The sequence below is a fragment of the Acomys minous genome (genome assembly GCF_964271855.1).
Source record: "Acomys minous genome assembly, chromosome: 9".
NCBI classification, from domain to species: domain Eukaryota; kingdom Metazoa; phylum Chordata; class Mammalia; order Rodentia; family Muridae; genus Acomys; species Acomys minous.
Window position 1 is genome coordinate 114,544,770 of NC_140490.1, and position 17,653 is coordinate 114,562,422.

Here is a 17,653-nt window from a genome sequence, read left to right on the forward strand (position 1 = left end):
CCAATTCAATGTATATTACCCACTATCATTTTTTAAAAACAGCCATAAAACGAAATGTGATCGAAGACAAATTTATACTTTATGCCATACTTATACCCTAAATCTGCTGTGGTAGCCGGATCTACGGAGAATCTTTTGAGGTTTTGCTAAATGACATGTTGTCAAACTGCCTTCCAATTACTTATTCTTATACCCATGAATTTACTCTGCTCTCAGCTTTCATCAGAAAAAATTTCTTTTTGTAGGAGATATTTCTGACAAGCTAAAGTAACTTAATAAAAAGAGGCTTTAAATAATCAGGTCTGAATTGGGGAAAATTAAATCAAGTTTTGAAGATAATGTTTTTCCTAAGTAATCCTGATTTCCTTCAAACATTCAAAACTTTTAAAAAATTAGCTTTGGGGATTATCATATACTTACATCATTTCTCCATCATTTTTCTTGCTTAAAAGCCTTTCGTATACCCTCCTTCCTCTCTTTAAAGTACATGGCCTCTTTTTACATTAAATGTGCTTATGTACATGCGTTACATACATACAAAAATGTACAAATGTATATCTCCCTAAATATATAACTATAATAATCTTCTCGGTTTGTACAATGCCCCTTGAAATGTATGATTTCAAAGCTAATAATTTGTTATTAGAAATGCAGTAAGTGGGCAGACCACATCCCCTGCTCTCAGCATGCTGTAGTTTGTAATTCTTTGTGTAGCGCTGCAGCCTAGTTAGCTTTCCCCTATCCACTCTAGTGTGTCTATTGCTGACATGTTGTTCAGCTCATGTGTAGACAGCCCTGCCAGCGAGACTTTATGTGAGTAGCTTCTGGCATTCCCCAGAAACGCAATCACACAACCAACTCCCTGTGTGCTGGCTCTTATACTTTTCCTGCCTCATCTTCCACATTGTTTCCTGAACCAGAGGTGTGAGAGCTGTTTTCTAGATGTATCCATTGGGATTGGACTTTACAACTCTGCACTTTATTGGTTGTGGGTTTTTGTAATGGTATCCTTTGAATAATTAAAGAATAGTAAAACTTTTACTTTCGTTAAGTTAAATATAAATTTGATGTTGGATATGGATGTGGCCATAGTTGGTTTTTGTTATGCTTATATGCTCCTTGTATCCCTAGTCTTTGAAGGACTTTTATTATGAAGAAGGGCTGGATTTTTGTCAAATGGCTTTTCTGAATCTAATGAGATGATCATGAGGATTTTTTTTCGGTCTTCCAGTCTGTTAAGGTGGATTAAATTTGCTGATACATATATGTTTAAACATCTCTGTGTCTCTGAGATCATGGTGGAGTATCTTTTGCAAGTGTTCTTAGATTCAGTTTGTGTTTTCAATGTCTTTAAAACATTGTGTAAGTATTTTATTGAGACTTTTTGCATCTACATTCACATGGTAAATTGATGTGTATTTATCTTCTTTTGTTTGGTCTTTATGTGGCTTAGGTATATTTTTGTAGTTTGTGAAAAGAATTGCACAGTGTTCCTTCTGTTTCTTTTTCTTTTCTTTCTTTCTTTCTTTTTTTTAAATAATGTGAAAAGTGTCAGCATTAACTGTTCTTCATTAAATTCTCCATTTAAACCATTTGGTCATAGGCTTTCCTTTTCCTTGCAGACTTTTAATGGCTGCTTCTATTTCATTAGGATTCTAAAGTCTGTTTAAACTACTCATTTGGTCTTGATTTTACTTTTGTAGGTGATGCGTATTGAGAAAAATATCCATTTCTTTTAGATTTCCTAATTTGATGGACTACACATTTTTATGACACTCCCTCCTCTGTATTGCTCCTCTTTTCTTCCCCAGGTTCATATTTCTAAATCAAATTTCAAACATTAGATTACTTCATCAATAAATGTTTCAGTATATATTTATAAGAGTCAGCTCTCCCTTTTAACCACATAAACACATAAAATATAAGCAATAATTTTTAATATCATTTAGTGTTTAGACTTTACTTTTTTGTTATAAATGTTTTTGTTTTTTTTTAATTTTTATCAGAATCAAAAGTAAATCTATACATTGCAAGCAGCTAATAAGTTCTCAGTTCTTTTGTCTTTGCTTCTTTGTTGCAGAGGCTCGCTTTCTTTCTTTCTTTCTTTCTTTCTTTCCTTCCCTCCTCCTCCTTCTTCTTCTTCTTCTTCTTCTTCTTCTTCTTCTTCTTCTTTTCTCTCTCTCTCTCTCTCTCTCTCTCTCTCTCTCTCTCTCTCTCTCTCTCTCCTCTCTCTCTGTCCTTGGCATTTTTAATTATTTTATTTTTTACATATACATTTATATTATTATACATGTATACAATAGATTACCTATAGCAAGAAGAACCATGACACGATCAGGAATTTTTTATATATGTTACATTCTTAGTGTTTTGGCTATTTGTGTTTGACAACCTTGAAGACATTTTTAAAGTATGTTCTTATAATCTTTGGACTTCCTCATTGTCTGTTATTATGTCCTTTTTTAATCTCTAATTTTGTTAACATAGATATTTTCTCTCTGCCATTTAGTTCATTTGGGAAAGGGTTTGTCAATCTTAGTGATTTTCCAAAGAGCTCTTTGTTTGATTAATTCTTTTTATTGTTCATTTTTATTTTATTGATTTCTGTCCTGAGTTTCACTATTTCTTGCCATCTACCCATTTAAGGTGATATCTTGGTTTTTTGTTTTTTGTTTTTTTCTGTATCTTTCAGGTGAGGTGTTACGTTACTTGTATGAGATTTGTACAGTTTTTAATGTAGGCCCTTTGTGTTAATGAAATTGTCCCTTAGAACTGCATTCACTGTGTCCCATAAATCTGGCTCTGAGGCCTAGAACATTCTATCGTAGGAAGTTTTAAAAATTTCTTTCCTAATTTCTGACTTGACTCTCTTTTCATTCAGAAGATAGAGATAGTTGCTCAGTCACAATGATCTTGTAAGCTTTCTGTGGTTTCTGTTGTTGTTGATATCCATCTTTGATCAGTGCTGATCTGATCACTTTCAGGATGTTATTTCAGTTTTCCTATATGTGTTAAGACTCGTTTTTGTACCATGTACATGGTCAATTTCAGAGAAAGTTGCAAAAGGCCACTGGAAATAAAGTATATTCTTTTGTTTGGGGATAAAATGCTCTGTAAATGTCTGTTAGGTCCATTTGTTTTTTGGTTTTGTTTTTTTTTAACATCAGTTGGCTTCAGTATTTCTCTGTTTAGTTTTTGTTCTAATGACCAGTCTATTGGCAAGAGTTGGCTACTGAAGCCACCCAGTATCACTATGTGAAGGTCTGTATGTAATTTAAGCTCTAATTATATTTCTTTTATGAACTTTTGGACCCTTGTGCTTGGTTCATAGATGATAAGAATTGAAATATCATCTTGGCATCTTGGTGGATTTTTACATATATATTATACATATATAAGCATTCTAATAAATGACCCTAAAATTTAACTAAATAAGTTTGATAATTTTATTTTTAAATCTTGCTTATTTTTAACTGTGTGTGTGTGTGTGTGTGTGTGTGTGTGTGTGTGTGTATGTGTGTGTGTGAGTGTAGAGGTATGTGAACATTATTACAAGTGCATGCAGATATCAGAAGACACTGGACCCCATGAAGGCGAAGTTACAGTATGTTATGAGATACCCAAAATATGTTCTGACATCCAAAGTTGAATGTTCTGTGAAGAGCAGTATATGCTCCTAACCTCTGCAACATCTTTCATACCCATATATTTAGATCATTTTCATTAGTGTTGTATTCAAGTTAAGCTATGGCATCAAGTTTAATATATGAACAAATGGCATACATTTTACAAACACCAAATGCTAGTGTATTTTTACAATGTTAAATTCATTTCCCAAAGTCTTTTCTTATTTACAAATTGGATAGTGATATTTATAAATCCCATATAATTTAATTTGTTCTGATTTTTATTTATTCTATTAAAATAGTATAGGTAGACTATAGTCAAGTGAGTGTGCATATTAAAACATAAAAATAATCTGTATATCTTTTACATTGCCTAACTAAGAAAGAGAGGCATAACTTGTATTATATTATTAAACATATCTAAAACATGAAGTTATTATTATTCATGAATATTTGTATGGTTTTCTTATAAATGAGGTCTTTGGGAAACAATTCCCAGAAAGATTTTGTAACAGATTTTAAAAGGTCTTTGCAGTATTAGTTAATTACGTTCCCAAAATGTTCTGCAAATTAACTAATAGCAGGCAATGAACTTTAAAAGCTCTTTTCTGATGGCCTGATGAGGTATTGTGTTTGATGAGTTCTGTAGCAAAAAAGTATGGAAGTTGTATTTCAAATGTTCATAATAATAATGGAAAATGATATTTATATCCAAAATGGCACAGAATCAGACTATATCAAGGCGTAGAGAGTTGGTATTTTACGACATAGTTTATTCTATAGTGACTGTGGGAATGACTGTGGGAAATGAATGATAGTTACACATTTCCACCCAATATGTTACTTGTAGAATATGATAGTTAAAATTAAAGTGGTATGGGAGTCAGCTAAGATAGCATACGCAATTTACACAGGAAAACAAACCCAGAAATAGTAGAAGATATTGATATTTTTCAATGGATTATTGTGAAAATCCATTGAAATAGTATCTGGTGAAGCCCACAAACACCAAAATGCAAGTTTCCAAAAGAGTGTGTTGAGTAACTAAGAGAGCCGCATACCAGCCTATTATAAATATAAGTGTGTGTGTGTCCAGGGGTTGAAGAAAAGAAAACTTGGCTGGACAATTGTCACACTATCTAGCATTCCTTCATCAAGACTTAATCTCCACATTTGTAAGATGTGGATAACTGATAATGTTGATATATCAGGTTTACGGATCATAACTGAATCACTTTGGTGGAAAGCTATATGTCATGCCATTTTTAATATTTGGGTTCAAGTTATCTTCAGTGTTGTATCTTTGCTTCCTTGATGTTTGGTGGTAAATTTGCTTTTTTCCTTTCACCATTCAGAAATAGCCAGTTAGCAGACAAGTTATTATATTCATAAATGTTTGAACTATTTGTATTTTCATAGTAATAGAAAACACTTTAACCTGCTTTTTAAAATATAAAAAATAGAATACGCACAACTTTTAGACTATAATGATTTCTACTTTATTTGTGAATTAATTATACATCCAATGTGTCTTTAAAATGAATTGTCAATAACATGTGAAAAATTAGATCAAATTTACACATACTGCCTACTAGTGACTTACCTTAGTATTATAAAATGAAATACACATTACTGATAATGAAATTCCAAAACACTAATTGGCTAAGGTATTTAAATGTGTGATTTATTTTAGCTTATGGTTATAGGAGGAAAGCACTTTTAATGTTTTTAAAATAATTCTGTTGGTTACTGCTTGATTACAGTTTGAACCAAATAAGACAAAACAACATGTAAAAAAAGAACACAAAAGTCTGTCTTTCCTCCCTGAACTCTCTCTTACTTTGCTGCTAGTCATCAGAATGAAAGACTTAGCAACCAAGTGGGACAGACTCAGAACGAGACTGAACAGGTCACACGAGAAGGTGATCTTTCTTAGTGCTCTTCTTTCTTACATGTTTCTGCATTTACAAGACTGTCAAGACGCACTGACGTCATATCTATCTTCTGGAAGCCTCAGCGTCTCACGGTGGCCATGCATACATCAAGCACAACTTGCTATGGGTTAGGGGAAATGACACATTGTCCTGTATAGGCAGAAAGTCTTGGGGGTGGAGAAATGCCCCACCCATACCCAGCCTATGCATATAGTGCCCTCCTAGAATTTTTAATTTCAAAAAAATTGTACGTCTGTGCACAGTGATTATTTTCCATACTCGTGTCATTAAGAGACTAAGATGACTAGAGCTGCTGTGTAATGTATACAATAGAAATCAGACAACCACCACACCTGACCAGAGTTTAAAGTGTCTTAACCATGAGTAGTTTTAAGTTTTTCTTATTTACCCATTTCCATACCACCTTCCAAAGACACTTTGTTCTGTATCTAAGGATCACTTTGTCAGATAATGTTAGTCGCAGTGGCAACTCAGTATTCATGATCACCCTTCCATTACAAAGTATGCTAATAAGGAAAACAGCTCTGTGAGTGAAAAAGATGTATAGATACAGCAGTACTGACTCAGAACCACGGTATAAATGTCAGTTCTAAGGGATAGAATAAATAAAATATAAGTATTTTATTAAAAAGGAAAAAACCCAAAATATATCAAAGCCTTTCAATGTGTCATTGATAGATAGATAGATAGATAGATAGATAGATAGATAGATAGATAGATAGATGATATATAGATAGATAGATAGATAATATATGTATATATCCTTTACAAAAGAAATACCTATAAGAAACTCAATGCTTATTTATTTATACTTGATCTTACTCAAAAATAAAATATTTGTAACTTTAAAATGCTTCCTACAAAATAACAAAACAATATCAATTACTAGCCTATAAGAAATTGGAATAAAGTCAAAATATGAGCACACTTGACCATCTAAATCTAAATTAAATGTTACATAAAAGATACTTATCTTTTCCTTCAAGTCAATGTAATACAGATATAGAACCTGTTGCATGCTCTCACATGAAGGATATAGATTTGATTCAAGAAATGGCATCTTTCTGACAGTGAAGTGCAGTAACTATCTTATTTGGAGATATTTAGAAGGAGAATGGAACCTTATCTCTTTTAGCTCCTTGAGGCCGGACTCTACCTAGGAGGGTGTTTGATGACTTTCCTAATTCCCCACAACAGGCCGCACAGTTACCTAATACCAAAAGAAATCTTGTTTTCTCATCCTTTATAGGGACAACCCGGTAAAGAAAAGATAAGAAGAGAGTGAGCTTACAAACGAGGTCTCTGCTTCAGCATCCTTCTTATTGTACAACCACTTGTAATTATACTTCAATTATGCTTTAGGTTATAAATGCATTCATTCTAAAATGATTAATACTATAACTATTAATAGCTTTCTCTTTATTTTGTAAAAAAACAAATATACTTAATATTTACATGTAGGACTAAAATTAAGCTATTTAGAAACGATATTACACCTTATTTTGCTGAAGTCATTATTGTTACTGCATTTTCTCTTTATAATTTGTCTTTATTCACATTTTGTAGCAGCTGAAAACAGAGATTAAGATCCTAAACAATTATCTGAACACAAACAGTTCCCTGGGAGAGAGTTTATATTTTACCTGATTTGTTAGACACCCAAATAATTGCTTCTGAAGACACATGGCTTCTATTTCCTACCACAATGGTTAATGGAATCTGCCACAGGTAACTGGAAAAACAAAAGAAAGCTTTAAGAATAAAAACAGTGATACCAGCTATGGTAAGACAAAGCAAGCAAGCAGAGCCTATATACCTTCTGTGTAGAACATTATGATAGGCAAATTTGGACCCAGGGGTCCCGCTCAAACTAAGGCACCAGCCAAGGACAACACAAGCGGTAAATTTAAACCCCTACCCAGATCTAGCCAATGGTCAGAACAGTCTCCACACTTGAGTGGAGAGTGGAATATGACTTTCTCACGTACTCTGGTGCCTCACATTTGACCACGTCCCCTGGAGGGGGAGATCTGGTGGCACTCAGAGGAAGGACAGCAGGTTACGGAGAAGAGACTTGATACCTTATGAGCATATACAGGGGGAGGTAAGCCCCCTCGGGAACAGTCATAGGGGAGGGGAATAAGGGGAAAATGGGAGGGAGGGAAGAATGGGAGGATACAGGGATGGGATAACCATTTGGATGTAACAAGAATAAATTAATAATAAAAAAAATTTTTAAAAAGAATAAAAACAGTGATATCAGCTATGGTAAGACAAAGCAAGCAAGCAGAGCCTATATACCTTCTGTGTAGTTTTCATTATTCTTTTTGGGAACAATATAATCAACCCATCAATTAATCAATCAATAGATTAGCAAATATATCAAGGCCTAGTGGATATATGCAGAAGACAAACTTATCCTCCCAATACCACTGATGAGCCTTGAGTCTAATAGTTTTAAATTCAGTGTTAAAGAACTTCCACAAAACAACTTACTCTGCAAAAGAAGATTTGCATTTTAGAAATAAATGCAACTAAAATCTATAAATCTGAGCTGTGCTGTTTATTGATTAAAGTCTAAAAATAGCTCTTTTATTCTTTTTGCTGGATTAGACTAATACACAATTCAGTAGTTTCCTACATTTACATATTAACATAGTCTTTATTTATTGCCTAACACGTCTGATGGGCACAATCCACACATATTTTACAGAGAGATTACTATGGCACAGCCAAAGTTACTCAGCAAAGAATAAGGTAAGACCAAGAAATCAGTTTTCACTAAAATTCTGAACTATATAAATAATAATTTAGGACACACATCATGTTATGCTTTCTAAAATAAAATTTCTAAGTTGATGTGTCAAAGAAGCCACCAAGAGGAAGGGTCAGCCATGAGTCTCAGCTATTAAAAAGGAGCATTTTGTTTTATTTACTTCTTTATGGGATAAAAATTGAGGTTTAGATTCTTAGAAGTAATATCAATTTAATCTCAAGTGAGTAGCCAGACATATGTGAGATGATTTTACAATAACTCTATCAACTGAACTTTGTTTCCTTCCTGAATTATAGACAAACTATTTTAACTTCGCATTGTGTCTCTGGTAAAAGTGGTCGGCAACAATTATAAAAATAGAAATACATGAAGTATAATGAGGAATTTTGTGCACACTCAGTATCTGCGGGAGCGAACACTGTATTGAAAAGTTTTAGGAGAGAATGCCTGGGGTGACAGACTATGTAATGAGCATGTCCGGGCTTCTGCAACTTCCTGTCCTCATCATAGTTTTGAATTTACAGTAAATCAACGTTTAATTCTAATTATTAGAGAAGGGTAGAATATGTGTGCATGTTTGAATTGGAAGGAGAGAATTCTTTATAAAAAATAGTATCAATGTTAAGGAAAGGTCAGTATAAAGTGCTGCCGTCAATATGGAAGGAGAGAAAGGCCTGGCTTGGTTGGTGCTAATGATTCTGTATAGATGAGAGCTCTGAGGAGCAACTCAACATATGAGGGGACATTATACAACATTGCAAAGTAGTGATTCAATGTGTTTTAAATGCCACAAAGATGCCCAACTGTCTAAGCAACAAGATGGTAGCACAACTGTAACTCTGCGTCACATACCAGCCAACTTTATGAAAATTTTAGTTATATAAGGATCTATGCTATAATACAAGGATGAAAAATGTATGTATAAAAAATATAATTACTAAATCCATTAAAATGTTCTGGGTTTGTTATAGTTATATTCTCCAGGAAAAAAAATGAAAACAAATAATTAACACGGCTTAGAAAATATTCACCACTTGCTAGAAATTTTGGCATCGCTAAGCAAGTTCTGTTGCATCAGCACACTAGAGTACACTGTGTGCTAGAGTTAGGAAGGCTCTATTCAAAGGACAAAGAGAATTGGTATTGAATCTTTGACCAGAATGTCACAGAGAATTAAATGATCAATAATATAAAATAATAGGAAAATCAAAAATATAAAATGGGATACTGCATTTAAAAACATAAATTTTATTATTGCTTGAAGAGGAAATCATTCCTGGGACTAATGCAATGCTCCGGATCAATATCGCATCCCCTTTATATGTTATGTGGCGAGTGCTCGGGGTTTATACGCTCCGTGTGTTTCTGTGGTTCTAGCAGGCACAAAGCTCTCTCGTGTCGTTTAAGTTTACACAGCCTGGACAATAACTTTAATTTTAAAAGCCCAGTCTCACAGCTACTATAATGATGTACCTTGTAGGTTTTGATCAAAACTTATCCTGCCATACCTTATGTATCCTTTTACATTTTTCTGCATCAGTGGTACTATGTCAAGACAGCGGTTCCCAGAGGCCTAGACTGATACCTCTTTAACTTTGCCACAGCAAAGTACTTCCTAGCAAGGCCAAGGTTGACGCCTCATAATGCTGATCCTAGACCCAGACAGGGAGGGAGTAACAGGGAGGATCTGGTGCTGCAGGGACCAGAATGGGTAGAAAAATACTGACACCCTCCGTGACCACAACAAGACTATAGCAGGGTGGTGAGCGTTGCAAGAATCCAGAGAGTTGGAAGAGTTGGGTTCTAGTATTGATGTATATGTGGAGCAAAGAACGTCAGCCCTTGAAATTTTGCTGAAGAGGAAACTCAGGAGGTAATAGGTTTACTGAACAAGACGACCTGAGTTCAAATCCCCAGGACCCACATAAAGTGGTAGTGCAGACAGGTTATAACCTAAGTGCTTTTATGGAGACATGGGAGGCAAAGCTAAGACTGCAGAATCCAGACCACATAGCCCAGCATACGTGATGATGAAGAAGAGACCCCTGCCTCAAACAAGATGAAAGATCCCACCCGAGGTCGCCGATGAACCTCCACACGAGCAGTTTCACACACGCAAGCATGCACAAGTACACATATAAATATATATACAGAGAATAAAAAATAAATTGACCCTGCTATCCTAAATTGAATTGCACATATAGCTATCACAAAGCACCAGTGAGCTTCCCAACTGTGGCTCTGTACATCCAGGCTTGGACCAAGCTGACTTCCAAATGGTATCAAGGCCTCTGAGGTGACACAGGAAAATGTGTGCTCCCCATCCAATGGAGACTCATTGTTGATAGAGCCAGACAGCTCAAGTCCCAAAGTAACAAAAGAAAGCACGACTAACCCAACTAAAAACTCTAATTTTCTTAATTTCCTCCCCCACCCTCTCCCTCCTCTCTGCATTCCTCCACACCCGTATCCCCCCAAGCCCACTCTTATTAGAGCTTTTTATAAAAAATGAAACTCGTTGAAAATAATCTTTAATTCTCTTCAGCTCAACCTTTAAAATAAGAAACAAAAGAGAAAACATGAAATAAAATCAATTAAGAGTTTCAAAAGAAAGGCAAACTAATAAATCATGATTCCAGGCAGTTGTGATGGCTGGGACAAGAAGATCTCTGTGAGTTCTAGGCCAGCCTAGGATGCGTAGTGAGCCCAAGGCCAGCAAGGCTACAGAGTGAGATCTAATTTTGGGAAAAAAAAAATCCAACCAAACAAGAAACAATTCTCTACGTGGTATATCTAGCCAGTGAGCTTAAACACTGTAATTGAGAGGAAAAGAACATATGCTGATCCTACGTGGCCCCACTTAAGTTGGATTATTTTAGGGTCTACATTATGTTTCCTTAACTCATACATTATTAAGTGCAGAACTTTGGTTTAATGAGTTTCTCTGGGCTGTTAGTTTCAGTTCTCATTTGTCTTATAAAGCGCAATTTGTTCAATTCCGCTTAATTCGTGGCAACACATTCTAACTATCGAGTTTAATTCAAGAACTATTCATAGAAAAGGGAAGGCACAAATCTTATCTTTTGAAAGCCACCGAGTTAACTCAAAGTTCTGCCATCTGAAATAAATGTCGTTATGTAGAAAGTTAAAATCTGAAGGAGAGATTCAGCAAAGGCTCAGAGGGTCAGAGCACTGGCTGCTCTTCCAGGGGTCCAGCTGTGATTCCAGCACCCACATGGAACCCAACAAACTGTAACTCCAGTTCGAGGGGATCCAATGATAGTCTGGCCTCACTGGACAAGAGGCACTCATATGGTACGCAGAAAAACATACAGGCAAAAAAGAAAAAACACAGGCAAAACACCATATACATAAAATTATTGATTGATTAATTAATTAATTACAAAGCTTGAGGAAAATAGCAACAAGAGAGGAATCACAATGAAACGGCATACTACACAGATTAAAACAATATTTCACTTACATTTTCAGAATGTTTCACCAATAAATTAAATTTGTCCCAAAACTCTTAAAAGTAAAGCACTTCTCAACAATTTAACCTATTAACATTCAAACTGAAGTACAGAAACCACCGTGTGTGTGGTACCTGCTGTTCTGAAGTTGAAGTGCCTTGGTTTTAGCACCGATGTCATAAATGAAGTGCTGTTGGGTGATCAGTATTCTATCGCCTGCCGTCATGTTCCCGAGGATGGTGATAACAGGGTAACCCATCTGGAGTGTCCACTGATCCATTACTTCTTGGATGTTCACGTATTTTCCGTTCCTTTTTAAAGCCTTTCCAACAAAAATTGTATAAATGAATCTGTTTACGCTTTTTGTCAGCATAGTTAACATCAATCTGTTCTCGTTTTTATCATTACAATTTACCTTAGTACGAAAAAAATTAAATCAGTGAAGCTAACATTACCTGCTAGTCAAACTAATCTTTTTCCTTGAGCTTCTTATGTTATGTCCCCTATACGTTTGTGATATTAACATCAAGATTTTTACAAAGCAGAATATAAAATGTAAGTTATTGTTACACGTACTTCTAGCAACATTTTGTAACCCTGATAGGTTATGATGTAGTAAAAAAAAAAAGTCTTAAATCTTCTATATTTCTGGTTTTAAGCTGGATCATGAGGACTCAATTGACATATCACTCAAAAGTATTGTCTTGCTTCAAGTACAAAGCCTGTGTAGATCCCAATAGACAATGTTCCACCCTTAGCTGAGGAGCTATGGGCTATTGATGAGTAGTGGGAGAAGGAGTACATATTCCTGAGGGGGTAATCATGCTCATCGACATCAGACAGATGGCCCTACACCACGTCACATACTGGCAGCAGTAAGTGGACTCAGGGAGATTTTTGAAAAGAACACATGAAATTGGAATGAGTTCATGATGTGATGAACAGGGGAAGCATTTGAGGGGAGAGGTTGGAGGTATATTTGATAATCAAAATAGATCATAGACATTTATAAAATTATCAATTAAGTAAAAACAATGCCCTTTTTGAAAGCAGACAATGTATTTTTAACCAACATATGTGAAATAATTTTAAATCTTATCTTTTTATAGTATATAAAACACTAAAATAAAATAAAGGAAGAGGAATTAGACAAAGTAAATACAAACTGTCAATTTCAATAAAAGCAAGTATTTTATTAATGAAATTCAGTTGTTCAAGACTATACTTTGACATTTCAGCTTCCTCTGCCTTACCTCTGATAATGTATTCCAGAGATCATTTCTGGCTGCATTGCCATACTTATGAATGGTTAAATAATCCTATAAGAATATAAAATTGTAATTACCATTCAAAGGTTAAGCAATTACCAGTAAACACATTTATTTCTCGATTCAATTAACCATTTCCATGTGTGGAATTGCATTAAGGCAAAGAGGAAGACATGCAAAAAGATTTAGAATCTCATTTAAAAATATTCTCAAGAGGTTTAACTGTAGCATATTTCCTAAGTCACCCAACAGTACTAATTTCTTAACAAGGATTTCCACAGCTATAATCACATCTTATGGATCCCCAAGGTCAAGGATATACTCTAACTGAGCAGGCCAGGCACAGCTCGTTTTGAGAAAATGACCTCTGTCATGAAATATGTAGAACATTCTCATCGCCCCTTTCAATTGTTCAAAGAGAAACATTATTTCATGGAAACATAAAGCTTCTTTAGGGGATATGTGCTGATGATGAGGGGAGCTGTCTACTCTCCAGTCTCGCTATGGTTGCTCTATGCAGAGGAAAGAGTGCAGATTGAGGCTCACATTACTGTCAATAGGAGAAGCACTCCTAAGTCTGGTTCACACCTTCAGGCGTAGGATTTCCCATCTCTCATTATGCTCCGTCAGTGGTTAAACCTACACAGTCTGAGTCACACCTTACTCTCGTCTAGGAAGTGTGCTGAGTCTCATTATCCAGGGGACAGCTATCAAGATAAGTAGCATCAGGGTTTCGATTTTCTGACCTCAAAGAGGAAAATGAACAGAAGACTGATTTATATTAAAAATTGAAGAAATTCTTCCATTCAAAATACCATTTTCCTAACATGTATGGAAGAAGACACTATTTCTAACATGTATATCAAAGTTCTTGAACTGAAAAAAGTAGTTGACTTTTCCATTCTTTATGTGGAACAGGGCACTTTGAGGATCATTAACATCAGGGGAGCCCATTTTAAATACAAATTATAGAACCTGTGACAGGTTTTAAATACAAATTGTAGAACTCAGCTTTTGTTGGCAGTTTACAGCAGAGGAAATGAGAGTTCCCAGGTAATCATATGCCCTGAAAGGTGATGCCCAACGTAGCAACCACACATTCAACTTCGTCATTAAGTGTTACAAGTAACTTTACTAAAACTAAAGCATACATACAACTCCTCATGACCTATATGAATTTCCATTCAGCTTTAACTGAGCTTCAGGAGGTTTGTTCTATATAAACGTAGGAAATATGTTTTTCAAAGGGAGGTGGCAGGGCACCTTCTAATTATTTCTTTCAGCATTTAAATGAATAAATTTGGGAAAGATGCATCATTAACTACACCATTTCATGAAGAAATATAGGCAGTCAGTGGCTACTGACAGAAGGAGAATCAATTTTATCCAGGGAGAAGCCCCACCGGTAAACTGTCTGATCCCACGTGGTCAACATTAAATTTATGTATATATGAACAACACTAAATGGACACTCAAGGATATTAAGCTCAAGGATCATTACTATTACTATTGTTATTATTCTTTCTATTATTCTTATTCTTATTCTTATTTATGATCAAGATAAAGGTTTTTTTTTTTTTTCAGAATAAGTCCATGAATCCAAGAGAGAGTCGGGAGGAGATTGAGGGAAATAGTAGAAGTGCTATGCACTCATGTAGGAAATTCTCAAAGGCAAAAAAGGAAACAAAAAAGAAACTATCATTTTGAAAGATATAACTTAGCATGTTAACTTAAAATCACTCAGATTTGATTCTGCTTGTGGATCATGCTTCTAGAACACTGAAAAGGAGAAACAAAGAATGATATGTGGTCTGATAAATTAATTTTTCACCTAATAGGACATTAAAATCCCTACTATTTATGCTATAAGTTGATCTTGCTCTATTGATCATCAGACAGAGTTCTTGGTTCCCCTCCAGGTCATAATGAAGTTACATTTCAAGTAGGTTGAAATGTCAATTGTCAGGGTTAATTGGTAACCCCAGCTTTGGTGCATCAGTGATGACAGCATTCTTCGTGGGCCCCTTCACACAAGGTTGTCACAGGTACATTTGTCTGCATATGACAGCCTCCACATGTGGACTGCAAATGCTCCTTTGTATTTTATTATTTCTCATCCACAGCACAATCTTTTTTTTTCCTTTAGCTCAGATTTATTTGTCTGTTTGTTGTGGTTTTTGTTTGTTTTTTAGGATGCATTTTTAATTAATTTATTCACATTACATCTCCATTTTTACCCCCTCACTTGTATCCTTCCATTCCTCCCTCCCTCCCTCTTTCACTCTATTCCCCTCCCCTAGGTCTGAATGTCATTGTCTAGCAAAATTACAAAGAAATCCAAAGAATATAGAACATTGATGTAATGGTTAATATTGGACTCATTCATTTTGTAAAATATGTAAAGTACTTAGTATGCATCAAGCAGCTCAGTGGGTGCTGAGGAGATGTTGCCAGGGGAGGCTTACTAAGAGCAATTGCAGAACCTAGGTGTGATTTGTGTGGGAGGACTTATTTCTATAAGCGACCCTGGAGAAGTCACGGTACAACTACTATTTAGCAAGATACATTCAAATGTCTGTATGCAATTAGTGAAATTTTAAGTTTCTTTCTAAACGTTCAAGGCAAGAAATATAGTGATGCTCAGACATATGAACCTAAAATAGAAATCTTCATTTAGCTTCATGTATATAAAAGTCAGTCAGCAATAGATTTGACATTATTGTATAACATTAAATGTTTTGGTGTTAATGTAAAAAGAATTGTAAGTATTATATACTAGGACTTCAGAAATATAGTTATTGGAAATAGCAAGGAAAGACAACCATTAGCTTATGTGAAGGACCATGGTACACGATAAAGATAGATTCAAAACTAAACATATATCAATAAGCATATAATTTGAAAGATCTGCTGATGAAGAAAGGTATCATAGCATATAGGTTTAAAGAAAAAATGGGAATCCAACAGTCTAGAATCAAATCCAAGGTACAACACTCAATAGTATGTGATGAATTTTGGACAGGCCACCATATTTAAGCTGGTTTTAGCTGTTTTCACGTCTATAAGATGAAGATAATAAAAGCATACTGCCTGTAGTTACTTTTTTTTTTTAGAATAGTGAAGAATTCCTAATACACTCTGAGAATTCTACAGGTGTTATCTCTTATAATCTTTTAAACAACTTCAGGCTATAGGTTGCAAAACAAGTTAAAAGAAAGGAAAGTGCTTTTATCCACTTTTCCACTAGACTCCCCGTGTTTTGTACAAAGGTTGGCCGTAAATCTCAGCACCTGCTTTGAACTGATGCTGGGGGAGCCTCTCAGAGGAAAACTCTGCTAGGATCCTGTCTGCAAGCACAGAAGAGTATCATTAATGGCATCAGGGACTGGCTCTCTGCCATGGGGTGGTTCTTGGATTTGGCTGCAACCACAGTGAGGGTCACATTGAAAACTGAGCTCTTTCTCCTGCTGCCCCAGCTCCATCTTGCAGCCTCCTACAACCTCAAAGTCATCATGAGGTCTCTTTTTCCCGCTATTCAAATGATGGTTTGTAGTAGAAATATTTCCCCAAGATCTTCTCACTCCACCTCACTTCTTTGATTATCACTGTCATGAATGTTGCTTGGAAGAAACCAAGCACCATTGTCCCTGAGCCATCTCTTTCCATTATAATCTCTACCAAGAAACCAGACTACTTTTAATCAGTTTCTCATATGAACCATTGGAATGCTCCAAATATCAAAACTCCATCATGTGGCTCAAACATACACTTCTTCAACATCATCTGTTTCCCACTTGTTCTACTGCCCCGCCCCCAAGTTAAACTGATTTTTTAAAAATATGCCTGACACATCTCTTCTTACTCTTTGCTTATGCAGTTTTCTATATATTATTGTCTGCTGTCCACTTAAATTCACTTTATCCTCCAGGACTAACTTTTGATAAATTTCTCCCAGGAATTCTTCACTGCCCACTCAATGCCTTTCTTTATTCTAAACTGTCTTCCTTAGGTTATTTCATCATACTACATATGAACATTTTTCCAAACCATGTTTCAATTGCTTCTGTGCTGTATGCTGCCCACGTTTTCTATGTAAACAGCAAGGAACTAAGGAATGTGGGATCTTAGTTTACTACTGTCTAACCAACATTGCTGTGCAGAGCCTGCTATGCACAATTTACTAAATATGTGCCTATGATACATTACTCGATGTACAGCACGATTCTGTTAATAACTGATAATGCAGTTATTAACTTGTGATTTTAGGTCTGTGTCTATTAAGCCTATGCAAGGTGTCCTCTTTAGGGAGTATTAGGACCTACCTCATTATTTCAGTGTATACTTGTCAAATATACAACTTACATTTACTGCCATCAAAAGCTTGAACTACTGCATCAGAGACAACGTTTTACTTTCTTCTGTTAACACGTGACATGTTTCATGACATTTCATGTATGAAATGCAATTAGACAAAAGTAACAAGGGAAAAAGTGAGCTTGGGAAGTAAAGCAGTCTTCTTATCATCTAAGACATGGAAATAATTACAGAATACTTG

The 17,653-nt window shown here is 35.3% G+C and overlaps 1 protein-coding gene across 2 annotated transcripts in view; it reads right to left on the reverse strand.

Moving 5' to 3' along the window:
• Positions 1-17,653, reverse strand: part of TRHDE (thyrotropin releasing hormone degrading enzyme) — a 371,512-nt gene that overhangs the window by 83,784 nt on the left and 270,075 nt on the right. For both annotated transcript variants that reach the window (XM_084795149.1, XM_084795148.1), the window contains exons 8-10: positions 13,084-13,149; positions 11,965-12,152; positions 7,225-7,313 (exon numbers count right to left, since the gene is read on the reverse strand). In XM_084795149.1, coding sequence (XP_084651275.1) covers positions 7,225-7,313; positions 11,965-12,152; positions 13,084-13,149 — 343 coding nt within the window. The remainder of the gene's footprint in view (positions 1-7,224; positions 7,314-11,964; positions 12,153-13,083; positions 13,150-17,653) is intronic.